This window comes from Garra rufa, unplaced genomic scaffold, assembly GCF_049309525.1.
Source record: "Garra rufa unplaced genomic scaffold, GarRuf1.0 hap1_unplaced_001, whole genome shotgun sequence".
NCBI lineage: Eukaryota > Metazoa > Chordata > Actinopteri > Cypriniformes > Cyprinidae > Garra > Garra rufa.
The window spans coordinates 1201112-1228744 of record NW_027394276.1 but is presented as its reverse complement, the minus strand read 5'-3'; the positions used below and the strand labels follow the sequence as shown (position 1 = coordinate 1228744).

General features: G+C 36.2%; 1 protein-coding gene across 1 annotated transcript in view; it reads right to left on the bottom strand.

Moving 5' to 3' along the window:
- The window catches only part of LOC141302391 (opioid-binding protein/cell adhesion molecule homolog), a 54266-nt gene extending 27734 nt beyond the window's left edge, over positions 1 to 26532 (bottom strand). The window contains exon 1 of the mRNA XM_073832425.1: positions 26410 to 26532. Coding sequence (XP_073688526.1) covers positions 26410 to 26482 — 73 coding nt within the window. The 5' untranslated portion in view covers positions 26483 to 26532. The remainder of the gene's footprint in view (positions 1 to 26409) is intronic.
- Positions 26533 to 27633: the final 1101 nt, after the last annotated feature.

Below are 27633 nucleotides of genomic sequence, written 5' to 3'. Positions count from 1 at the left end.
AAACACTGCATTATATCGAAAATGTACTGAACTCGTTATCATTTTATCAAGTAATATGTGACCCTGGACCACAAATATATTTGTAGCAAAAGCCAACAATACATTGTATGGGTCAAAATTATAAATTTTTAAATAAAGATTTTGTAAATTTCCTACCGTAAATACATCAACACTTAATTTTTGATCAGTAATATGCATTCCTAACTTAATTTGGACAACTGTAAAGCCGATTTTCTCAATATTTCGATTTTTTTTGCACCCTCAGATTCCAGATTTTCAAAAAATTGACCCTTATGACTGGTTCTGTGGTTCTGGGTCACATATTATAACAAAAGAATTATTGTTTTATCACCTAGCCCTATCTAAAGCTATGAGAGCAAACCCTTTATTTGACAAAATATGATATATAAATATGCTCTGCTTACAAACGAACACCACCATGTTCACATTGATGTGCCTGTAAAACATTAGCTTCACCTGCGTGTGTACTGTAATGTAATGAATCGCTGTTGTCAACAGATTTTACCAGGAAGAAATCATCCAGCCGCCCCAAAAAAACTTTGGCAAATTTGGGACATAAATCAGCGCAGCCAAAAACAAGTCAAGCTCTGTGCGTTCATCAGAGTGTTAATTCTGTCAGATAGAAATAAATAATGATTTATCACCAAGGCCTCCCAGCTTCTGCTGCCCCCTCCTTCGTTTTCTCTCTCTCTCTCTCTCTCTCCTCGCTGGCGCAACGGGGAAGCGTGACGCCGTCCCCTCGGCCCCATAAGTCACATGTGTGAGTTTGTAATGGAAAGATAAGAGGGCAGCGATGCATCCAGGGAATACGTGTTCTTTTCAGGCTTCATCGACTATGTGACTGGTTTAATAAGATGGAGAAGAGGTTGATTGTGCTTGAAACACATGAGCATGGCTTGATAACACTGGTTTGGGACGGGGAATATGAACTAGTTAGTATGTGACTCAAGGGAGGGATGCCACAGTCACTGATGTAACGCTAGAGCACATTAGCAAATGTCTAATTTCACGGGAAGAAAATCTGAATTCTGTTTATTCGACGTTCACATGCTGTATAATCATTAAACATTTATTTACAGTGTAACCTTTTGCACATCAATGCACAAACGTACTACACAAATTAGATTTATTACACTGATTAGTAAGTATCTTTTTGATTTAATCATGAGTGACAAGCAGACATATTTCTGATATACTTTTTTCATATAATTAGTCGGTGTGCTTCAGTGTTGTTTTGGACCCCATTGGCTTTTACTCTATAATAACGGAAATTATTTTTTTGAGTGAACTGCACTTTTACGTATGTTCTTTTGTCTTTAACTGACCATAAGCAACTCTGTCAAGTGTAACGGGAGTAAAAAGAGAGGAATGACAGTGGCAGTGAGATGGAAAGAGAGGAGCATGACAGAGAAGCGCTTGAGAGAGAGAGAGAGTGTGATGTGAAAACTGTCATGGTTCCAAGACTAAACAAAGCCTTCTCACAACTGAGACACTACAAAATGGAGATGCACACATCAGTCTGATTCCTCTTAACGTTTACAATCGCAGTGTGAGTTCACATCACACCAGAAGAGCTGCAGTTCCACTGAAAGACTTCTGAACTGAAAGGAAAAAATGCTGAAATAATAACCTCAAGGTCGGCTATTAGGCTGCAAGTGTTCAGAGACTTACTCATCATTTAAACCAGTTATGCTATTTGAGAAAAAAAAACAGCTGATTAGCTTGTTTCTCATATAAGTGTTGCTGGTCCTAAAAGGCTTTTGGTTACTTGACAACTGGTCATGCGAGACCATCGCGAACCTGATTAAAAACGATTTTCTGTAGGTAGCAGCACTCTAAAAAATGCTGGGTTAAAAACAACCCAGCACTAGGTGAAATACAGACAAACCCAGCGACTGGGTTGTTTTGACCGAGCAGTAGTTTTGGGAAGAACTATTATTTTTTTTTATTTTTTTTTTTTAATAGTTTAAAAAATACTGTACGTCTGGCTTAAAATGAACCCAAAATAGGTTGTAAATTAAAAAATTAGACATAATTACTAGAGGTATCTATGGTAGTCAGTTTCCACCACTGAATCAAAATAAGGTAATTGCAACTTATCACACAATTCTGACTTTTTTTTCTCGCAATTACGAGTTTACATCTCACAATTCTGACTTATTTTCCTCAGAATTGCGTGATACAAACTCGCAATTCTGACTTTTTTCTTATAATCGAGGGTCCCACTTTACATTAGGTGGCCTTAACTACTATGCACTTACATTTAAATTAATCATTTGGTACAAATTGTGTACATGTTTTTTGTTACCTTTTTTTTTTTACCTATATGTAATTACATTTCTAATTAATTTCTGTAATTACCACTGTTGACCATCCCTTACACCTTAACCCACCCATACCACCAAACCTGTCCCTAACCTTACCCATATCCCACCTTAATAGAAGCAAGTGTTTTGCAATGCAATATGACCACATTAAGTACACTGAACTTATTTTCTGATGCAAGTACATAATAGTTAAGGCCACCTAATATAAAGTGTGACTGAACCGAGATATAAACTCACAATTGCGTGTTATAAAGTCAGAATTATGAGATATAAACTATAAACTTTGAGAAATTAAGTGAAAATTGGGTGATTTAAATTTGGAATTCTAACATTTTTCTTTAAAAAATTGCGTGATATAAATTCACAGTTGTCAGAATTGCAAGACATAAACTTGCAATTCTGAGAAATAAAGTCAGAATTGCAAGATATAAACTCACATTTTTTTCCTCTCAGAATTTCTAGTTTGTATCTCGCAATTGCAACTTTTCATCTCATAATTTTGAGTATAACACGCAACACAATTCTGAAAAGTCAGGTTTTTTTCTCCCTCAAAACTGGACTTTATAATTGCGAGTTTATATCTCACAATTCTAAGTGATATAAACTCGCATTTGTGAGAAAAAAAAAAAGTAAAAACTTTATTTATCTAAGTTTATAACGCACAATTATAAGAAAAAAGTCAGAATTTGAAGTTTATATCTCACAATTCTGACTTTATAACTCACAATTGTGAGTTCATATCACACAATTCTAAGAAAACATACATTTTTGTGAGATAAAAACCATAATAATCACAACAAACTGCTTGGTTTGTTCATACTTTACCCAGGGATGCATTAACTAATGTTAACAAACACAACTTGTGATTGTGTAATAATGCATTAGTAAATGCTGAAATTAACATGAACTAAGATTAATAAATGCTGTAGAAGTATTGTTCATTCTTAGTTCATATTCACTAATAAACCTTATCGTAAAGTGTTATCAAATCTGCTTCAAATATACATCTTTTGTAAAATGTCAATTTTGATTAATTTAATCTGCTGAATGTATTAAAACAGAATTCACCAAAAATCACACGATTATAAGAAAAAATTGGAAGTTTATAACTCACAATTCTGACTTTATAACTCGCTATTGAGAGTTCATATCATGCAATTCTAAGGGGAAAAAAGTCAAAAATGTGAGTATATCTCTCAATTCTGACTTCATTTCTCGCAATTGTGAGTTTATATCATGCAATTCTAAGGGGAAAAAGTCAAAATTGTGAGAAGTCACAATAACCTTTTTCTTTTTATATATAGATACAATGGCTGGGTCAAAACAACCCAATTGCTCCTGAAATCCCTGTGTGAAAGCATTAGTCAAAACGTTCATCGTTAGCAAATAATGAAACAGTCAGATAATGCCATCTCCATCAGATGTATCAAATAAAACCCAACACACACAGGGAGGGTTGCTCATTGCAGAAATGAATAATGTAGCAAATAATGTACACTGCAATTGTACTTGCAATGTCATTTTGCATTTGAAACAATATCCAGGCAATGTGCTGTAAATTATGCCCGCGCTAAAGCAAGATGCTGCTGTGGAAATGTGCACTTACGGACAAAGTGAATCTCAACACAATATAAGAGATAAAATATCTACAGTAAAGGCTTTAAAAGAGTTTCACAGTGACCGCACTCATTCCCGTCCCGTCAGAGTTAAACTACAGTGGATTAGTCAGGCTTGTCCTGGCAGCTCTTCATTGATCCCACTGTTAATCTGACAGATAGCTGATAACCAGGCCTGCCCTGCTATAGGGGTCACATCTCCACATATATCCAGACAGCACAACTTCTCACAAGACTAACTACATGAATATATGTGCGTGTAGGTTATATAACTAGGCCTGCGATTCTGACGAAGCTCAGCAGATTTCTGCAGAATCTAAACTCCCATCATTCACAGTATTCCTCCTCTTGCCTGTTTGTTTATACGTTTTTCCTCATTATAATTGCATTTTGAATAAATGTTGTTTATACAACTAGATTTGCATACCCTGAAGGAAATACCCGTGCTTGCAATGCAGCAAAAAGAACAGTGCAAAAGTTTTGGGTTAAAATGATAGTTAGGAAAGTTAGAAATCCAAATAAAGACAGAGGGAGAGATAGAGAGATTGATCAAAATATGATATACATAAATATGACATAAATTATGGCAGACCGGAGATCGCTGGCATACTTTTATGTTTATTTTTGAAACTCAATTTCTATAGGCATATACCCTTGGATACGGAGGGAGGGGAAAAAAAGCTGGAACATTTCACCATTATTGCCTAAGAAAAGATACAGTTGAGTGAACAGTCGCCCCAGGGCTATGTTGGCATAAATGTTGATTTCAGCCAAAAAGGAAAAATATATGAAACTAAATATTCAAAATATGATTTCACCTAGCTATGCATTTATGAGAAAAGAAGAAAAGAAACACCTTTACCACCTTAATTATATTGCTGCCTCCTCTCTGAATTGTGCCAGGTTTTTTTTTTGTCAGTTCACTTCTTTGTCCAAGAGCTAAAACATAACTGATGATACTGCACTTTTGTTTTGGAGGGTAAAATTCACAAAATCATCCTAGTTTAAAACTAAGAAACAACTACTTTTGTAAGTGGACTTGAGATTTGGGAGACAGCGTTCATTGTACTTTTTCCTAACATTTAAATATGTATTTTTGTTACTGCTGTCAGTTGATTAAAAAAATGATAATAATTAATCACACATTTTTTTCTGAAACTGCAAATAATCATGATTAATCCAATCTAACATTGAGGTTTTTAAATATTCTTTTATATTGCAATAATTTCACATTAAATCTTCAAATTAATGTAGAAACAACAAAGACAGTTTATTTTTATTATTTGTTTAATGCCATCTTTTTTATAGTCTCAGCCTCAGACGTCACGCCCACGGAACATTGGCTAAACGTCTGATGCATATGGTATACTTAACTGGAAACGCTTCAGGAATGACGAAGTCGTCATCTCATTAGTTGAATTTGACCAGATTTCCGGGAGACGCGAGTGTCGCGTTTATTTTCAGTCCGCCGGAAAACAAAGCGCAGACTGATTTACTCGCCATTTTGCTAGAAGGTGCTTATGCAGATGCAATTGTTATACACTTTTGCAACATTTGCGAACAAATGACTGACTTACTGCTTGTTCTCCTTCTTCTTATTTAACTTTCAGTGCTGGTTATTTCAATGACTGACTTGTTGCACACCAGTCTGTTGTTGTGGGGGCATTTCCACGCACCGAAACGTGACGCTGAATGAAACGAACTGTGATTGGTTGTTTGACATGTCGGTCAAACGGCCTTATGGGTGGGCCTTGGCCAATGAAAGCTGCCATGAATTCCAGACCTTCAGCCGTCAGTCTGAAGGTCTGGCTACGCGAGACTATCTTTTTTATGACTAAGGGGAGTATCACTGATACCAATATTACTGATATCTCTAGAAAATTATTTTTTTCCCTAATATTTAAACATTGACTACAGCCATTTAACATTACAGTATAATTGTGAGCTAACAATTTTACCATTTGTTAGACTTTCAAAAATAAAATTTAAGTGAACATAGACATGACATAGACAAATAAAAATTGACTAATAAAACAAAATGGCAAAAATAAAGTGAAGCACATGCAAACTATTACTAACAAAGTTTACTACATTTTATTGAAACCACGGTTATTTTTCTTAAGGGATGTGTATTTGTGAATACTTTCTTTCTTCGCTTTGTTTGTATAACTGTACTGCATTGATGTTTTCTACTGTTTAAGATAAAAAGAAAAGATTCGCAAAACCGCTCTGAAATCTTGGAAAGAATTGATTCCCCATACGCGCTCCGAAGTCCAAAATGAATCAAATAATACACAAACCCGCACCAAAGTCCTGATCTGAATCACATGACTTAAAACCCATGCTCCAAAGTCATTTGATTTAGATCGGAACTTCGCATATCACAAATCATTTGATTTAGATCGGGAATTCATATATTATGAATCATTTGATTTCATGATTGCTCCACGCTACAGTAAAACATTCGCAAACCTGCTCCAAAGTTCTGATCTAAATCAAATAACTCGCAATCCATGCTCCAAAGTCCCAATCTGAATATCCTGATCATTTCAGATCAGGACTATGAGCGTGGATCGCGAATCATTTGATTTGAAACATTCAATTCGCAAAATGATTCATGAACCTACTCTGATCTAAATCAAATGATTTGTGATACACAATTTAAAGTCCCGATCTAAGTCAAATGATTCGTGGTTCGCGTTCCGATTTAAGGCAAAACATTTGCAAACCTGCTCCAAAGTTCTGATCTAAATCAAATGACTCACAATACACACTCCAACGTCCTGATCTGAATATTTTGATCATTTCAGATCAGGACTCATTTGATTTGAATCATTCAATTTGCAAAATGATTCATGAACCTATTCCGATCTAAATCAAATGATTCACAGTACGCAATTTGGAGTCCCGATCGAAGTCGAATTATTCGCAAACCCGCTCGGAAATCCCAATCTAAATCAAATGATTTACGATACATGATTTGAATGCCCAATCTGAAACAAATTATTTGCAATATGCGATGCAATTGGAGCGCTTCGAAATCTTAAAATCGTACAGGTGATAAAATCTGTATTTAAATGCTAAAATCAATGTCTCTTTTATTTTGATCTGGCTTTTGCTAGTGAATCGCTTGAAACGAATGATCAAAGTCACAAGTTTGAATCATTTGGAGCGGTTCCAGCGCAAATGACTCACTCAGTTGATTCAGTTCATCAGTTCTTCTTTTCGCGTCTTCAGCCATGTTTACACAACATTGTTAGTACTACTACTGACTTAGCTTGCTAGTTTTATGACATTAACTGAAACAAGCAAAAAAAAGTATGTTTTATTAAATTGTCTGAATTTTGTGTGAAAAGATATGTACTTTTTAAGCACTTCTTCTATTATCAAGGGTTTTCCAGGCCTTTCAAAAATTCAAGTACTTTAAGCACTTTAAGAACCTTGTATGAACCCTGTGTATGAACGTTTTGCGCCGAAACAAATGCTATTCTTGTCAAAATAGAGACAGAAGCAGCAGTTGTGAGTGGAGTGTCTAACCATAGCCCCGCCCCGGCGTTGAATATTTTTATCGCTGTTAAACTGGAAAAATTATTCACCTGCTTAACGCTGAATGCCTGCATTGACCAGTGAAAGTTCAATTCTGTTGTTTTGTGTATTTCCAGTGTTGATCCTCTCAGTGTTGTGGTGTGTAAAATGAGGCAGCATTATGCTAAATCTCTTTGGTGAATACAAAAGCCTGTAAGAACACAATGAGAATTATGGAGATATATAAGTAATCCAAATGATTTCTCTTTAAACCAATTTGCTACAGCGGTCGTACCTGGTAGGCAGAAACGTGCTGCTAAAGCGCTTAAATGAAATCTCATTGAATTCAGAGTTGTAGCTTTAAAGGGAGCATTTACTTAATTAGCCTGTAAGAGAATAACGCTGGTGTGTTTGAGAGCTAGACTGAACGGGGAGAGATAATGCGATAAATAAACAACATGACAACGATGAAAACACAACACTTGAGATTAGAGCTCTGCCTGGCCCACATATATCCCACTCATATATGATGAGAGCAAATGCATACATGAACACGCAGACAACCGCCCACCTACACATAAACATGCACGCAGGGAAAGTAAACAAGCCTCTTCTGCTCCTTCTAGTACCTCTACTTTAAAGAGTACATCTGCTTGGTTTCATACTCGCATTTGACCCACATCCGGTTTCAAAGTGGAAAAAAAGGCATGAAACCATTTTCCGAGCCAGGAAACTATACTTCCACTCTCTCCTGGCTGGGCTTTCTAGACACAGACAGAATGGGGACAGTTTAATTTGATGTATGGTGATACAATCACACCTTCTCAGCAGAGCAGAAAGAAAGGTTATGAGGAAAAATGATAACGCTTTATTTTACAATGCCCTAATTACCACAAAATAACTACACAATTATCCTGGGGCCGCTCACCGGAGGTCACTTTCTGCCTGAAGCCATGGTGCAAAAAAAGAAACTACAATAATTACGAAGCATACCTGAGAAAACACCTTCGCCTCTGTCTGATAGTTACCAAATTCTCTTGAAGCAAAGCTTTTCTTCGCTTAGCTGACATGGTGTCGCATTTGCACATTTTACAGATGCCTAAATGAAAGAAGGGGTGTTGGGTGGAAAATGAATCAAAGGGAGATGGTGTAAGTTTAGTGGTACCTGGTGCTTTTCAAGAGTGCTGCTGGTGATTTTTTTTACTTACTTACCTATTACAATATGTATAAAGAACACTAAATATGTATAAAGAATACTAAAAGGTGATGTGGTTAATTCCTGTGTCACTAGCATCACTGAAAATAGTTTACAAATAAGTACATTTATTACTGTTTTAGAACAACCTTCAAAAGCCCTCTCTTTTTGCCATTGGTCAGACAAACACATAGTCACTGTTTGCTTGTTATTTTGGTCCCTTAAGCAGATTTTAATTCTCTTTTTAATGCCACTAGTTGCACAGATATCATCAACCCAGGCTTAATGGAAAAATTTGCCTGTATTCATCTTATTTTTCAACGTAGAAGTCGTTTTCTGTGAATGTGCAAGACGGTTCATTAGCCGTTGTAGGGAAATAACGAGAAGAGTAACAAAGTGCAGTAAACTGTGAAACTGTTTGCACTACAAACCAGTGTGTTCATAATTAAGATAATGCATTAAAATAATGGTAAGATGCACCAGTTTGCAATATCAAGCAGCAAATCGACCTGTTTTATACAGCTAAGAATAGCTAAAAGCCAGACACATTAAATTTACAAATGGCCGTGCCCAATCCAACGAGATAGGATAGACTTTTCTGCACAATAATATTACATTGGTTTATGCAAGTTTTGTGAAATGCCCAGTGAGTGGCACAAAAAACTTGTTTAGTTTTGTAGATTAATGTGAGTCTGGCAATGTTTTATGTTGGTTGTTGTACATATCATGTCAGTTCTTTTATTGTGTTTCTTGAGAATCAAACCTGCAAGTGCAATGCTTCACCGGGTGAGCCACCAAGCAAGTTTACTGTCGGAAAAACAGTTAACTATGGTAAAAGTGTTCTGAGGTCAGAACATAGGCCTATTGTGCAAGGAACATTGTATGAAAATATATATGTATAAATATGTATAAATAATTTACTATATTACTATATAATATAAATTTACTTCTGTAATGCAACGCTGAATTTTCATCATCCATCACTCCAGTCTTAAGTGTCACATGATTCTTCAGAAATAATTCTGTTATGCAAATTTACCATCAGTGTTAAAACTGTTGTGTTGCCTATATTTATTTGGAACTTTGATACTTTTTTCTTTGATTCTTTGACGAATAAAAAGTTCAAAATAACAGCATTTATTTAAAACAGAAGTCATTACTATCACTTTTTATTCATTTAACACATCCTTCCTATATAAAATTATTAATTTCTTAAAAAAAAAAGAAAGAAAGAAAAAATTGAATAGTAGTGTATATTGTAACACAAAATTTCTATTTTGACTAAACACTGTTCTCTTAAACTTTTTTATTCATCAAATAATCCTGAAAAAAGTATCACAGGTCCCAAAATATTAAGCAGTACAACTGTTTCCAACATTGATTATAAATTAGCATATTAGAATGATTTCTGAAGGATTGTGTAACACTAAAGACTGGAGTAATGATGCTGAAAATTCAGCTTTGCTTCACAGGAATAAACTATACTTTTAAGTATATTAAATTGAAAATGGTTATTTTAAATTGAAATAATATTTCATAAAATTATTTTTTGTGCATTTTTGATCAAATAGATACAGCCTTGATGAGAATAATTCTTTAAAAACACTGAGGCATGGTTTCACAGACAAGGCTTAGACTAAGCCAGTATTAGGCCATAGTTTAATTAGGACATTTAAGTAATTTTTAAAAACATGCCTTAGAAAAAACATTATTGGTATGCATCTTAAGATAAAACAAAGGCACTGATATATGTTAAGATCAGTCAGTGCAAGTTTCTTTCAGTTAAAACAGCTCAGACTTACATTTTAGTCAGGGGCTAGGCTTTAACCGGGAGTTAAAAACTTTTGAACGGCAGTGTATGTCACTGTTAATCAATAATATGCCTCTTTAATCATAAGTTGCATGAAAAGGGAAAAAAAAGTTGTTTTACTGCCACTAGTGTTCATTTCAGCTGGAAACTGCAGTGAAATGTATTTATAGACACACATTTGTGGCCAATAAGCACATGATGGATATTACACACTTCAATCTTAGTGACGAATGGTGTCTGGGTGATATCCGAAGATGAGAGCCTCTTGTCCAATGAAAATCAATCTTAACTACATTTAAATCAATGTTATCTGCTATCTGTATGGAGTGTATATATTGAATAGTGTATATTCATATTCAAAGCAGATCACAAGCAGCAATAATAGTGCTGTGCTATTATTTACACTTTTCTTTATACTATGATTGGATGGATGGATAATGCAATATATAGTGTAGCTGCCATCATGTTCACAGAGCAGTGTGAAATGACATCTGAGGACAAAATGACTACAAACTCCCAGTTTCCCGGCTCACCCTGAGAGGCGTCCAACACCTCAAATCATGCAGTAATTTATTTCAGCCTCCTCTGCCTTTAACGATGAGCTTTGGTGCCGCCACATTGATCAGCCTCCACTTCTCCTCTGACTCATCCCTGGCTACTCCCCCTGTTAGCATCAAAACTTAATCTGAGATCTGACATCGGCTCTCACAACCACACTTATTTAGATGTATGACCTTTCCAAAAAACAATGACCAATCAATAAGCAGCTTTGCTTCCTCAAAGTCTAATTAAAACAAGCACGGGGTGACTCAAAGGGCAGAGGGAGCTGGGGGAAACTAGCATGTACGGCATATAGTACATGACTGCTTCATATGTACACATGGCATTTACAAGGAACATTTGTATTGTTTGTTCTCTCACTTTCAAAATTATCCTTTCCTGAACCTTCAGTAAAAATAACTGTGGTTGGTCATGCAGGTCAGATGGCCTCTTGCAGTCTAAATAAAAGGTTACTTGGCCGAATAAGCTGCCGTGTGGATGAGGCTTGAGTTAAAAATCTAACTATATGGCAAAATGATATGTTTGTACCACTGCCATGGGGGAAAAAAAAAAACTTGCTAAAACCATTTAAAAACTACTGGAAAATGCTAAATTCTTCACCTCATTCATAAATAATGTTATGAATAAAGGTAAACAACACAAAGAATAAACAGATGTTTTACAATGCAGTTTCTTTAGAAAAGTTTCTTCCAGGTGCAATGTGACAAATTTCATGTGACAACCAATTTGTCTATTTACATTTAAAACAGACTTTTTGGTTCATCCAAAAATAAAATTTTTCCCATGATTTACTCACCCTCAAGCTATCCTACGTATATATGACTTCTTTCTGTCAGACAAATACAGTCAGAGATATATTAAATGTCCTGGCTCTTTCAAGCTTTATAATGGCAGTGAATGGGTGCTGAGATTTTGAAGTCCAATGAAGTGCATAAATCCATCATAAAAAGTACTCCACATGGCTCCTGAGGGTTAATTAAGGCCTTCTGAAGTGAATCGATGCGTTTGTGTAAGTAAAATATCCATATTTAAAACTTTTAAAATTTTAATTTTGATTTCGATATAAGCCAAGAGGAGATTGGTTTTCCTTTGCTGTAAACAAAACTTGGTATTTGCGAGACTAGCATATCAGGGCTCTATGCTTACTTTCTTTTTAGGAGCACTTGTGTCAATTTCAGGAGCACCTTCTAATCAATAATCAAAAAATCGGATAAATGAATCCTTCCCATTACGAGGTCATATTTGACTCCTTAATGTGATTTACTGGGGAATTTTGTTTTTACCTTTAATGGCATTTTTGGCACCATTATTAAAAGTATGTCATCTTTTGTGTTAAATTATGTTTTTAAGCTTTTTAAAATTTCTGATTAAAACAAAAGAATAAGAACAAGTAGAATAAGAATATGTTAACAATCAAATGAAATTAGTATTAACAAAATGTATTTGTACTATAGAAGGTGGCACAGAAGAACACAAAAGTGGCTTGTAGGTGTATTTTCATATGTTTGATGAGGCTGAGAGGTGGCACGAGTGCAATCAAATTCATAAATTCATGTTGATATTGATGTTATTATCTAAATAACTGAAAATATACTTTAAAAAAGAAACATGCCAGTAGGTGGTGGCAAGTTACTGATTTAATTACTGAATCATTCATTCATTTGATTTGCTTGAACGGCTGATTCATTCAGGAATAAACAAGTGACTGTCTTTATGAATGGGAAATTAAATCATTGACTCACTAGATTTGTTTAAAAATGCACGTTCGCTCAAAAACGAAACAACACTGTGTTTGAATGGAGATACGCAGCGACTCAGTTGTGACCATTTTTGACGACAAAATAGAGCAAAATCAGGCAATAGTCACTTAATATTAACTTGTTTATTTAACTGTTGTATTAAATCAATATTTAATTTACAAACTCCATTAAAATCATTAAAAGCTGTCACTCATCTTAGTTCATCAAAATCTCACATAGTTCCATTATAATCAACAAAGCTCTCTACACTTCACAATAAATCTCTTATTTACACTTTCTCTACACTTTGTTTTATAAAAGGATTTGTGAGATATGTCCTTGATACTTTACTTAACGATGTAAAAACACAGAAACCTTTGAAGCTCCCCTCAGCGCAAACACACATATAGCCCTACATATTCTCACCAGAGCTTACACTATGACTACGTCCTACATTATCCGCTGGAATGCCACTCTCGTGAACGTGCCTACAACAGTTAGCGAAAGCTAGAGATTACAGTTTATAAAGTTTTAAAAAAATGATATTTTTCTTACATAATCGCATTGATTCAATTCAGAAGGCCTCTATTAACCCCTGAAGCCATGTGGAGTACTTTTCATGATGAACGGATGCAGTTTTTGGACTCCAAAATCTCAACAGCCATTCACTGCTATTTTAAAGCTTGAAAGAGCCAGGACATTTTTAAATATAACTCTGATTGTATTCGTCTGAAAGAAGAAAGCCATATACACCTGAGAAGGCTTAAGGATGAGTAAATCATTAGGTAATTTTCATTTGAGGGAATTATTACTTTAACAAAAACCAGCTACACAGGTGAAATCTGATGTTTAGCATACATTTAGAATATAATATGCGACAAAATGTCCTGCTGTACCAACAACATAATTTTTAATTTTAACTTCATGAAAAAGCAAAATGTGCTTTAAGTACAACTCTTGAAATACAACTACAAGGTGTCAAACGACTAAGAAAGCATAATTTGCTGCAATTAGATTTGTCACTCTCTGATTTTCAGATACCCTGGGTTTTTTAATACAAAAGCTGTCAGCAGAGCTTGAACAGAATTCTCTGGTAAATTAACACATCTCTATTCATGGCTCTCTACGTGACGATGCTTGACTTGAAATTACAAACACTACGAGTGCATGGATGTTTTGAAAATGGATGTTGTTTTAGATTCATTTCCATAAAGGGAGTTACCAAATAGTAAATGATAATTTTCATCAACTATACACATTATAGGTAAAACTGTTGTTTTTTACACATTAAAAGTCGCTAATCTCCAAACAGACTCCCATCTTGCAGTATGCAGTCACAGAAGAGAAAAACAGATTGACGAGTCTCATATCTTGCCACTGAAACTCTTCTGTTTGTTGCAGTGTCAAAATCAAAAGCCCGTGAAGGGATTTTAACAGGCTTTACAAAGGGACATGCAGTGATGAATTAGCTATGTTTAAAAATTAGTCAGAGTCGGACTCATAGGAGCAGCGCACGATGACACATTATTAAGCTGTTATGAAGCTATCGCATTGCCGAGTTTCCAGGCTGACGCTCCATCCAACTGCGTCATGGGGGGGCTGCCACATGGAGAAACCCACCGAGACCAATCATGTCGGGCAAAATGAGACTCCATCGCCTCCACGCAAAATACACTCCAGACACAGGCAGCGGCCGTTTCACCTCCTTTGAATTATTAATGATCAAAGTTCAGACGGAATGAGCCGAGTTTGTTGGGTTGGTGATTTAGGCGGCCGAGCGCAAAAAGCATCGAGTGGAGGTCTCGCACACCTGTCCGCTTTTCAGCTGAAAAACGGCCGCGGCTTGACGCGCCTTTGAGAAACATTGGCACCGCGTGTAAGCTAATTTCTCCCCTTGACCCCCATTTCCTCTTCAGGCATTGGCTTCTCATTTTTCTCCGAGCCACTGTGTGTGGCCGCTGGGAAGCGGAGCTAAGCCTGCATTACCTCAGACAACCTCATCTGCAGACAACAAGCGTTATTTGACATGGTCACTGAGGCATGGCTCGTTTCTTGCTGAATATTTGAATGCAACAAACACAAGGGAAAAAATGAAGCACCTTCTTTTCTGGCTATAAAATAATGAGATTTTTTTCAAAAACAAGAGGTGAGAAAACATGTTAAAAGGCCAATCTAACCATGCTGGTATAGAAAATCCCTTAAAAGCAGCATGAAAAATACTTGAACACTATTTGCTTCAATAAAGATGTGACCCAGGAGCTGCAATAAAAAACAAATTGCAATACAATATGAAAGAATAATATTATTGCTCATTACATTGTTCATGAAAAATGGCTCTTGTGGTTTTAACCTTACAGATCTAAGAGAAAAAATGTTTAGCATACAAAGTCACAATATGAGAAAACTGAAAATGTGAAATGTAAAGTAACCCTTATCTGCAATTTTGACATGTCAAGTCACATTTGTTAGATATAAATTCACAAACATGATATCAAGTTACATCAAGTTTAAAGTCAAAGTTGTTAAATATAAAGTTGCAATAGTGAGATCTTCAGGCAGACTTGTAAATAAACAGTTCACACACTTACATATCACCACTTTGTCAAGTAAAAATCAAACTTCAAATGGCCTAAAAACATGATCTGTGGGTTTTTTTTAGTGAGCTTGTTGAAATTAAAGGTACATCTTCTGCATCTGTGACTAATATTTACCGAGCTCTGATGACTGATGATCTGAAAATAAGTTTATTATGAAAAAGAACAGCTGAACATCAGTTCATAAATTAAATATATAAATTAATTATATTGTTTAAATTGTTGCTGCCTTGAGTTATTATTTTGAAATATGTAAAATGCCTAAAAACACTAAACTGATAGGAATTATAATTGGTTTTAATAAATAGAATAGCCTATTAAAGGAGACGTTCATTTCCAGAACAAAAATTTACAGATAATTTACTCACCCCTTGTCATCCAAGATGACAAGGACGATTTTGAAGTTGTTGGAGAAAATGAGATGAGAGTTTTTCGACCCACCCTAAGTGTCTTGAACCGGAATACACAGAGAAGACAAAGAGCTAGACAAGATGAGTTATTTGAGGTTTGAAAGTAAATAAATTGTAAAAAAAAAAAAAAAAAAAAAATTTAGAAAATAACTGATTGCTCTACTAGATAAGACCCTTCTTCCTCGGCTGGGATCGTTTAGAGCCCTTTGGAGCTAATTTAAACTGCATTTTGGAAGTTCAAACTCGGGGGCACCATAGAAGTCCACTATATGCAGAAAAATCCTGAAATGTTTTCCTCAAAAAACAATTTCTTTATGACTGCAGAAAGAAAGGCATGAACATCGTGGATGACAAAGGAGTAAATTATCTGTAAATTCTGCTTTAATTACACTGTTAATGTGAAAATACAATATAGATTTCTATTCTGGTAGTGTACAGTCGTGGCCAAAAGTTTTGAGAATTACATAAATATTGGAAATTGGAAAAGTTGCTGCTTAAGTTTTTATAATAGCAATTTGCATATACTCCAGAATGTTATGAAGAGTGATCAGATGAATTGCATAGTCCTTCTTTGCCATGAAAATTAACTTAATCCCGAAAAAAACTTTCCACTGCACTGTTAAGAAGGCTTCAGGGCGTCCAAGAAACTCCAGCAAGCGCCAGGATCGTCTCCTAAAGAGGATTCAGCTGCGGGATCGGAGTGCCACCAGTGCAGAGCTTGCTCAGGAATGGCAGCAGGCAGGTGTGAGCGCATCTGCACGCACAGTGAGGCCAAGACTTTTGGAAGATGGCCTGGTGTCAAGAATGGCAACAAAGAAGCCATTTCTCTCCAAAAAAAAAAACATCAGGGACAGATTGATCTTCTGCAAAAAGTATGGCGAATGGACTGCTGAGGACTGGGGCAAAGTCATATTCTCCGATGAAGCCTCTTTCTGATTGTTAGGCGCATCTGGAAAAAGGCTTGTCCGGAGAAGAAAAGGTGAGCGTCCTGTGTCATGCCAACAGTAAAGCATCCTGAGACCATTCATGTGTGGGGTTGCTTCTCATCCAAGGGAGTGGGCTCACTCACAATTTTGCCTAAAAACACAGCCATGAATAAAGAATGGTACAACAACAGTTTGGTGAAGAACAATGCATTTTCCAGCATGATGGAGCACTGTGCCATAAGGCAAAAGTAATAACAAAGTGGCTCGGGGATAGGGCTGCACGATATTGGGAAAAAATTACTTTGCAATATATTTTTTTCTTGCGATATATATTGCAATGTGTACAAATTAATTTATGTTCATCAGGTTGTTTTGAACTGCTTAAAAATCAAATAATAATTCAAGAATAATTGGGGTAAATTTGTAAGCATTTTCAAAGAATAAAAAAAAATGTAAAAGTACAGTATAATCAAAACCCTGAAATAAAATACTTTTTAAAGCTTATTTTGGGTAGTTTCATAAACAGTTTGACTCACCTTATTCACTGTCAATTCAGGCAAATCAAGGCTATATGAAATTAATAATGAATGTTGATTTTACCCTGATGAAAGGGAATTCAGCTTCTTCCTTTCATGAAAAACATTGGAAAGAAGGAGAAAGCGGCGCGCCTAGCATTTTCCACGCGTTTTTAGGGTGCGACATGTGAACGGTCCATTAAATTCGTAGTGTTTCCGCGAGTTGTGGCAACAACTGACAGGCACTCCCGACAAAGCACCTATCTTTGGTCAGCAGCATCCTTTTTGTATCCAAAATACTTCCATATGACCGACGTTGCGTTTCTTTTTGCGACCAAATCTTCCATTTCGGCGCTTTTCTCCCGTCCTGCGCTCATTTCGCCATGCGCACGCAGAGACTGTATGCATGAAGTAGGTGAAGCAACGTGTGCATTGTAGTTTTTAAAGAACCCTTATACATGAGTTAATTACTTTATTTTAGACAAATATAGATCCGTGAATAGAAAATTTAGAAATACAGAAAGTACATTTTTAAATCAGACACACTGCAAATACTGACTCTTTGCATAAATGTCATGTAATTGTCGATAAAAGCCTTTGAAACGTATGAAGTGCTTGTAATTATATTTCAGTACATCACAAAAAAAACTGAAACAAAGACCTAAAAGCAGTTGAGCAGCAAACTTTGTGAAAACTAAAATTAGTGTCATTCTCAAAAATTCTGGCCACGACTGTATGTAAACTAAAAAAAAGTCTCAATTGTGAGAATTAAAATAACAATTGTAAGATAATAAGATGCTGATATATAAAGTTGCAAATGAGATATAAAGTCCCAAAGATATAAAATATAATTGCATTTGTGAAATAGAGAGTTGCAACTGTGAGATATTTAGTCTTTTTTTTTCTCCACTCTGAAACAGAAAAAAAAAAACACGTTCATAACTAACACACTGATCAACGTTAATGTTCAAGTGGGCATGCAAGCAAGTTCATGGTGTCAGCATTTCAAACTTCAGCCTTAAGGCTTAAAAATGCTTATGCAGTGCAGCTCCAGACCTTGTTTATGGGTGCAAATGATAAACCATGCTTAACCAGCGATGTTGTGGAAATTCTAAGCAAGATCAATAGAACACAAATTATTCAGTGCTTATATCATCCACACATACATGCATTCGAAAACAGCCCCAATTTAAATTTTCCTCCGCTTATGTGTATGAGAACCCACCAAGTACAACGGGAGCCCTCAGAATTAAACCCATTAGAGTGGGATATTCCCACTGACACGCAGCCTGTGGGTGCTCACAAACTGCGCATGATGAGTGCAAATCCATTTTCTAAAGTGCCAAATGGTGCAATGTCATCTGTAGGGGACAAATCCAGTCTGCCATATGCTGTGAATGAAGAACCGGCAAACTACAACAACAGCTGGCCACTTGAAAACACAATTTTCATTGCTGCATCGTGTAACTGCAGATCCGTCTAATTCAATTATCATTAAAGGCGTAAAAATATCGCTCTCGTACGAGTGCATGGCGAGCATGCATTTATACACCGTGCATTACGAGGCATGTTTGCTCATGTAAGTAATGATATGATTCGCATGTTCATCGCACATGCACTGTATCAAAATAAAAGCAACATTTCCATGTCGTAACTTTCTCACACAATGCTTTCTTTGTTGCCGGTGACAGCTCTACCTCTGCAAATAGTATGCACTGCAATAACAATATGATTGCCATTCAACGAGAACACCACAATATCAGACCGCTGCGCAACCGGCATGCCAATCAAATCTTGACAATGCCAAATTAAAGTCCTTGAACTTTCCACTGCATGTTGAGGGAAAAAAATCTGTTATCTTCAATGTCAGTGCAGTGCACTCAAAGACATTCTTCAAACAACTTGATAAGCGCTTTTCAAAATGCATTTTCTCTTTCCAAAAAAGTATTACACCCTCTGAAGAGTGCAACTGCCTTTCATGTATTGACATCTTATTTTCTTGTCATTTCATGCCAATGTTTGTCAATAGAAATTTTTAGTGGTTGAATTTCTCATGCCAACATAACAGGTTATGGAATCAGTTCAAACTAAAAATTCAGTGGCCCACAAAATGATGAAATATGCAATATGTGTTATGGCAAGCTATTTAAATGCTAATTTCTGAGATTAGTTAAATAAGTGTAACACCATTACATGTATTTAACGCAATTAAAACATTTATCTAATTTGACATTAAAACTGCTTAATTCTGTTCTGTTTTTTGAACAAGTGTCAGAACACAGCACACGCATTCACAATCTTGCCACAATCATGCCAAGCTCTTGTGTATTCCGGTGTAAATGAGAGGGACCTTCTAAATGTCAGTTTTATTTATGAATCAATCACATTATTCATGATTCATTATTCTGTTGACATACATTCTAATGGTTCTGTGAAGAACCTTTAACATCCACAGACCCTTTCCAATGCACAAAAGGTTCTTTATAGTGGAAAATGTACTTTAGATTATTAAAATGTTCTTCAAAGGTCACAATGTAAGATGTAAAGTCAGACTAATGAGATATAAAGCTGCAATTTTTGAGATGTATATAGTCACATCTGTGAGATATTAAGGGGACATCGGGTGCCTATTTTCCACAAGTTGCTACGATTCTTCATTAAATGCCTGCAACATACTTTGGTTAAAATTCCTCAATGAAATTCTAAACAACACCTTTTTTACCTTGTCAAAACAGCTCTGTTCACAGCGACACGTTCCGATGTATGACTCTTTAAATGATAATGAGCTATTGCTGACCCTAGGGCTGGTCCAAATACCATTTTTTGAGCTTCGAAGCTTCAGTAGTAATCAACACCTAATATTCGAAGCTTCGGTGGGAGGGGCTGAACATATTCTTCTCTCTAATAACGGCAGGAAACGCTGTCTTTCTGTTTGCATTTTTATTATGTCGAGAACAGTTCATCCAATCGATTTTTGTTGTGGACCCAAGGGAGTGCAGTGTTGCATTTTGGTGCAATATGGACACATAACACATTCAGAATTAATAAATTGTAATAGAACATTGCAAGCTGGAAGCGGCACGCCTCAAGCAGGCAGAGCTTATATGCTTCGAGAACGGACACTGCGCCAGTGATACAAAACACACAGCTCTGTTAAGAGCAATACTTTTAATAAGGTAGCCTAACATTTAACAAACAAATCACTCCCAAATCAGAAATTAGCAGCACAGTAATTACTGCCTCCGTAAAGGGTAGGCTATTTAAATAAAAGAAGAAAGAAAAAAAAGGCGCAGAGTTTATATATAAATAAATTATTTATATCTAAATTATTTATAAATAAATATATATACATTATATATAATGTTTGTGTATATAGGCCTATATGTAAAATACATATGTATATTATTTTGAAACCCAAAATAAATTAGGCTCAACATTATTAACAAACGTGCATTTATTTGAGCACTTCAGTCAGTGAGCACTTTGCGGTCAGCTTTAAGGTGCGGTCACACTGCACTTTTCGTTCCATTGACTTCCATTCATACGCATGCGAATGCGTTAGACCGGAAACGCAAGCCCATGCGAAATATTTTCGCATTTCGCTGCGTCTGAAAGTTCAAACTTGGTGAACTCTGACCAACTAATTCGTATCACATGACTCTGTGGGACCAACAGGAGATCGATACGTCACAGCATGACCTCTAGCTGAATGAAAAAAAAAACTTAAATTTAAACATTTAAAACTGCTACACTGCGGTAAAGTGTAGTAGATTGTGTGTTTTTATATTTAAAATGTATTATTAGTGTCATGTGCTGAATTTAACTTTTAAAAAGACGCAGCCGAGCATGACATCATATCACGACCTTTGCAGCAGCATCCGAAGGAATTTCGCATGCTCAAAGTCTAGTGTGACCGCGCCTTTAGCCTGCGTGCATTTAAACGCGGAGGCACGGTTGTCATTGCGACAGTCACAGCCCTAGTTTTGCTTCCAAAATTCAAGTGGGCCCGACTGTACTTTATAGTGTCTCTCAAATATTGCTAAATCTCTCTCTTTTTATTTATTTTTTTTGCCGTCTCTGTGTTAGTGGCGCAGCAGTCTGATCTTCTTCATTCATATTTAAGCACGAATGAGAACCGTTTTGCGGGGGATGCAAGGTGTATGAAAAAAAGAATATTCGAATCTCAAAATTTAAAATCGAATGCCAACCCATCGAACGAATATTTGAATAATCGAATATTCTGGTCCAGCCCTAGCTGACCCCACCCCTCTCTTCTATTTTTTGGTGTATTCGGTGGCGCTTATCCATTAAAAACAGAACTAATCCACTGCGTCCTCAGTGGCTCTGATGTCAGGAGAAAATTAAGACTCTAAAGGCCAGGACACATCAAGCCAACTTCAAAGAAATAGCGGCAACAAAAGCCGACGGTGTTGTCACCTTGCATCCACAGTGTCTGGACCAAAAAGCTGCACTTGAACACACCACACAGACTTGATTTACGTAATCGTTTTTATCACTTTAATTCTCCGGCAATGACTTGTTTGCTTAACTGAACATCCAATCACAGTTCTCACTTGCACTGACGGCCGTGATACATGGTGAATCGGGCAAACTGCCACTGTCGTGAGCCTGACTACAAAACACCTGCATTGCTTACAAGACGTTGTCGCTATAGCTGCTTGCGCGCTGAGAAAATGGCGGACAGCGTACAACTGGCTGATGATGGAAACATACTAATACGGGCCAGTCCATCAGCGGCCTGGGGCAGGCCTGAGCAGTATGATGTCAGCTCGATAATTGAGACTGTTTAGGTTTTTGGGGATTAAAAAAAAATTAGTGAATGGATTTTTATCATTGTAGTTTGGTTGTGTCCACACACTGCTAAGACACATTTATATGCAAAGACCACATAAAAGTGAATTTTGCATCCAATGTCTCCTTTAAGTAGCATTTGAGATATAAAGTCTCCATTGTGAGAAATAAAGTCACAATGTAAGATGCTGTGATATATGAGCAATATCACACTCGTAGACTTGAGACATGTCTGTATATTGGCACGATTCGGCCGTGGGCACGAGGCAGCAGGTAATCACAGTGTGCCAGTATACAGCCGTATCTCAAGTCGATGAGTGTGATATTGCGTTTATACAACAGTTCGGCGGCACGAGTGTATAAATAAACAAAAAAGTCCTCTTTTGTGCGGTCGACTTCCTTCCGCCACAGATTCAAATCAAAGTTTGAACAGCTGAGCCCAAAGCCTCCATTACTAATTCCAAAGCATCACTTTAGAACTAGTAATGAAAGAATGTTGAGTTGTATCACTGAAAGCTTACTGTATTACTACAGTAAAAGCTCACAGTATTGGAGTATTATGAGAGAGAGAGATGGACTGTGCAAGTGTGATTAACAAACCTGATACAGATGTAGGTAGCCATCAAAAAAGCCATCAAAAAAGTTGCTAGGCAATTCAGTCAAAAATTACAAAGGCAGCGTTCTGATAAACAGCATTGAATTTACATAAACTTGAGATTTTGCCAAAACGATCTTCTCTGGAACAAATAATATATTAAAACAGAAATATTTATAAAATGATACTGAAATTGAAGTACCGCAAGCGGAGTGATGCGATTACAAACTGCAATAGCTGTTGGAGTTCTTATATTGCTCTAATATCACACTCCTATTAGCCAATTAGAGTCGAGGACCAGAAAGAACTGTTGCATATAAATAAATATATAGATGTTGTGATGAAGTGCGATTTGTGATATATAGAAAGCTGAAGTTGTAAGATATAAAGTAGCATTCATTTGAAGTTGAAGGATCTAAATTAGCTGTTGACATATATTCTCATTTATCCATTAAGAACTTTTAACATTCATGGAAGCACGAAAGGTTCTTTATAGTGGACACACAAACAAAGGTTCTGATCTGTTCTGAAACCTTTAAGACTGTAGTTAAAAGTTTTTGTCAGTGGACTAAGCAAGACTTTGTCATACTCTATACTAAAAAACTATTTTCTCACTACAGTGAGACCACTCATATCAGGAGCAGAACTTCCACACACATCTTGATTTATTGTGTTTTGCTTTGTTCTGACCCTCAAGCTACCTCTAGTGCTAATGTTTCTGTTAGGACTGTTCTAGTCTTTCCACTGATAGACTGAGACTAAAAAACATCTTTAGCCTAACCCATCACAACATGTCTGTGGCATATGTACATAATATAAACCTGTGGAATCATCTCTCAATCTACTTCTGATTGGTGTATTGAGATAAAGCTGCTCATAACGACAGGTCTAGGATTAGTTTCTCTAGGCCTGCACGATTAATCGTTTGTAAACCGAAATCGCGATTTGAATGGGTGCGATTTTCAAATCGCAAGAGCTGCGATTATTATATATATTATATATTATTTCGATCAAATATGGTAACAAGCATATACGTAGTTTTAGACAGGTCGCTTCAAGTGCATATTACGTCTTTATGGGTATATTACGTTTGATGCAGAGTTTAACCAATAGGGGGCATTTTAACACTGCATGTAGAGACATGCACAGGATGGATTTTTCAGTCCCACTCCCGCAGAAATATATGTTATCTCGTCCCGCCCACGACATTCATGTTTTGTGCCACTCCCGTCCGCAAAAGCCCGCATAAAAGTAACCTATATAGATTTTTTTCAGTACATCAGTTGAATTTACACAAAACAGTTCTGTAACATCTCGTAAGTTTCACAAAACCCCAGCATAAATGCTCCTGAAAAAATATTTGTTATATAAACATCAACATTCACAAACCACTGTTATTCTTAACAGAAAAGCAAGCACGAGCTACTGCATGCATCCATAGCAGAATGCAAGCAAACAAAGCTCTTTTAAAGTTGACATCTCAGTTCATACACAATCTCATAAAGCTCTAACACAATGAATATTATGCACAACGAATCTTTCACAATGTCTACACTTTGTGTGTTTTAATTTGTGAGCACGCAATATTCAGCACTGTGCAAGAATTTTTGAGCAGTGAGTGGATTCTAACTTAAACACCTCTGATTGGCCAATGCGTTGCTCACACTGCAAACAGGTTTTGAATCGAAACTGTCTATCCTTGTGCTTACTAATCATAGTTGTAAGTTGTATACTAGTTGTTCTTGCTGCTTTTGTGCAATAGATGAACATTTTATGTTTAGATATTTCTATTTTGTGGGAGTCCCACAAATCATTTTATTTTCCCGCATCCCACACTCGCCCATCAAGTTTTGTCCTGCGCCGCATTCTGTTGCATTGGGTCTGTCCCGCTGTACTCCCGTAGCAGTGCAGGTCTCTACTGCATGTACTGACTGAACGAGCAAATAACATTAACGCCATTTGGAAAAGATGAGCGGGAGCAGCGGCACAACTTCCCAACAAAGTGTGTTTTAATGTAGGTTATCGTCAGTGTTTTACTGATGTAAAATTGTTTACAGTGTGTTTGGATTCCTAAAAGTTTAAGGTTTTATATAAAATTGTTAATTTAATTTTAATTTAAGATACTGTAGTTATTTTCTTAATTTGTCAACTGACAACTTTATTTTAAAAAATGGCAACAATGTTTAAGAGGTTTTAAATAAACACAGTGTAGCATACTTTGTGATTATGCTTGGGCTTTCTTTGGTGCTGTTAAAACCACCATATCAAACCTGTAGCTCTTTTATGAAAAAGTAGTAAATCGCATTTTAAATCGCAAATCGCAATCTTGATCAGAAAAATCGCAATTACATTTTTTGTTCAAATCGTGCAGCCATGTTTCTCCTACCCAAATCCAAACCTTACCTATATGTATATAATGGGGAAATCTGACTCTAGATCAGTGGCAGCGGAGAAAAATGTCTTTAATTTCAAATATTCCAGAATGCATTTCATGGAATAAAAAGATTACTTTTATTTAAATACTCAAATACCTCAGTTTATCCTTAAGATTTTGTAATTGAAAAAGATCAACATTCAGCTATGTCGACAGAGCTTCTGAACAATCCTGAAAAATTAATATGCAGGTTTTCACTTCAGCTGTAAAAGTTGACAGAAAAAAAGAACGAAACATCCCTCACGTCTTATTTCTTTCATTAGGCCTCACACATAAATGTCAACACAGATAACGTCCTATTCCTGCAAGCTGGCTGACATTAAATGACACACCGTGCACAGACTTTTATATTGCTTTCTCTGCAAAGTGATCTTGCAGGCTGAATCTTTTTCTTTTCTTGCCTGACTCGATTACAGCTGTAGTTTCCATTATAACAGATGAATTAAAATGCAGCCGGTGTCCTGGATGTCGGGTTGTGGCGGAAGACATGAATACGTAGTAAACGTGCGGGATTTACTCTCAGCTGTGCTGAGCTGCTTGACATTATTTGATGTCAGTTCCAAAATCTCTTCAAAAAACTGCCCTAGATTTACTTTCTTCAACTGAAGTTTGACATATTTATAAATATCTAATTGAAAGAAAATCATGAAGATTCATGTGTGGAGCCACTGCCTACTGATGGATAGAACATCCAAGATTATCATAAAAATTGTATATTGAATGAGACTGATTGAGATGACTTCTTATTTGCACACCAAAATTAGGTCGACTCTCATAAGATACTATAGATAATTCAGCCCAATCATTTCAGTCCATGACCCTGAGTGAGATTCAATGTAAGAGACAGTTCACCCAAAATCATGTCTGCCATCATTTATTCACACTCAAGTTGTTCCAAACCTTTCTTTCTTTCTTCTTTGGAACACAAAAGTAGAGTTTTTAAACCCAAAAGGGACTAAAAGCACCATAAAAGCATCATAAAAATGTGTGGGAAGGACTGAAATTAAACTCCATGATCCAAGAGCTTTCTGATCCTGCATAGACAGCAACGCAACTGAGATGTTCAAGGCCCAGAAAGGTAGTAAGGACATTGTTAAAATAGTCCATGTGACATCAGTGGTTCAACCCTTATAAAGCTACACAGGGTCAGAAAACTCTCAGATTTCAGCAAAAATATTTTAATTTGTCTAAAGATGAAAAAAGGTCTTACTGGTTTGGAACGACATGAAGGTAATTAGCAGTAATTAATGACAGAATTTTCATTTTTGAACTATCCCTATTGAGAATGTTTAATGCAACAGCATTGCAAAAAAGGAAGGCTTCCTTTACCTTTTCCGTCACCTTTTGAAGACCGGAATTTCCACAGAATGCTGGGTTCAGGTCGTCCGATGGCCAGACACATGAGGCTTACGTTACTGCCCTCGTTCACTGAAACATCCGCAGATATGTTTACAATCCTGGCAGGAACTGCAAGAAACCAACATAATGCAACACTGTAATCACACATTTGATAAAACATCTGCACAAAAGTGATTAATCATCAATTGACAATAACTCATGACATCACCAGTACCGTGAGGATTTTTTCAATGTATTGTTAGCTTTAATCAGGATGAATGTATTTTTCACTCTGGTTTTAACAGACGTGTAAGGCTGAATCCTGTTCACTTACGCAATTTGCAAGCAGCAGATGCAAGTTACATTCACTTTTTCTGTTTTCCCTAGAAAATTCTTATGCAAAAGTCTTGCAACAATTTCCAGGGCATGTCGCTATCTATATTTTATTAGGCTGTATGATTTTATAAAGAAAAACAAACATAATACATGCAGTGTAAAAAAGCAAAAGAAAAAGATTTTATAAAAAAAAAAACAGATGCCAGATTATTGTGACTTTGTGGTGACGTTGAAAATTTGTACTACTGGGGTCTACTGTAGTACATACATAATGCAGTAAAAACAGTAATAACTGCTTTCTATTTTTATATCCATTAAAATGTCATTTATTCCTGTGATAGCAAAGATCATTTCCATCAGTCATTTTGTCACTGCTGCTCAAAAAACATTTCCTGTGCTGATTAATATTTTTGGTGGACAAATTTTTAGGATTCTTCACAAGGCTGTAGGTAATCACAGCACCCTGATATACAGCCATATCGCACTGCTACGAGTGTGATATTGCATTTATACAACAGTTCACCAGCACAAGTGTGTAGACACATAAGAAACAACAACAGAGTGTATTTAAAAACCCTCTTTTGTGCAAAACTACTTACTTCTGCCACAGATTCAAATCTCAGTTTGACAGTCTAACAGCTGACTAATTTGAAAACATCACTTTAGAACTAGTAACGTAGGAACACTGAGTTGCTTCATTAAAAGCTTTTTGTATTACTCTCTTAAAAGCTTACTGTATTATACAGAGAGATTGATTGAGCAAGTGTGATTACCTGCATCTGATACAGCATTCATTCTTCAGCTCAATCTCATATTCACAATAAAACATTAGTTTGAATGTCTGCTGAGGAAAGTGATAACTTTGTTGTACTATCCTTT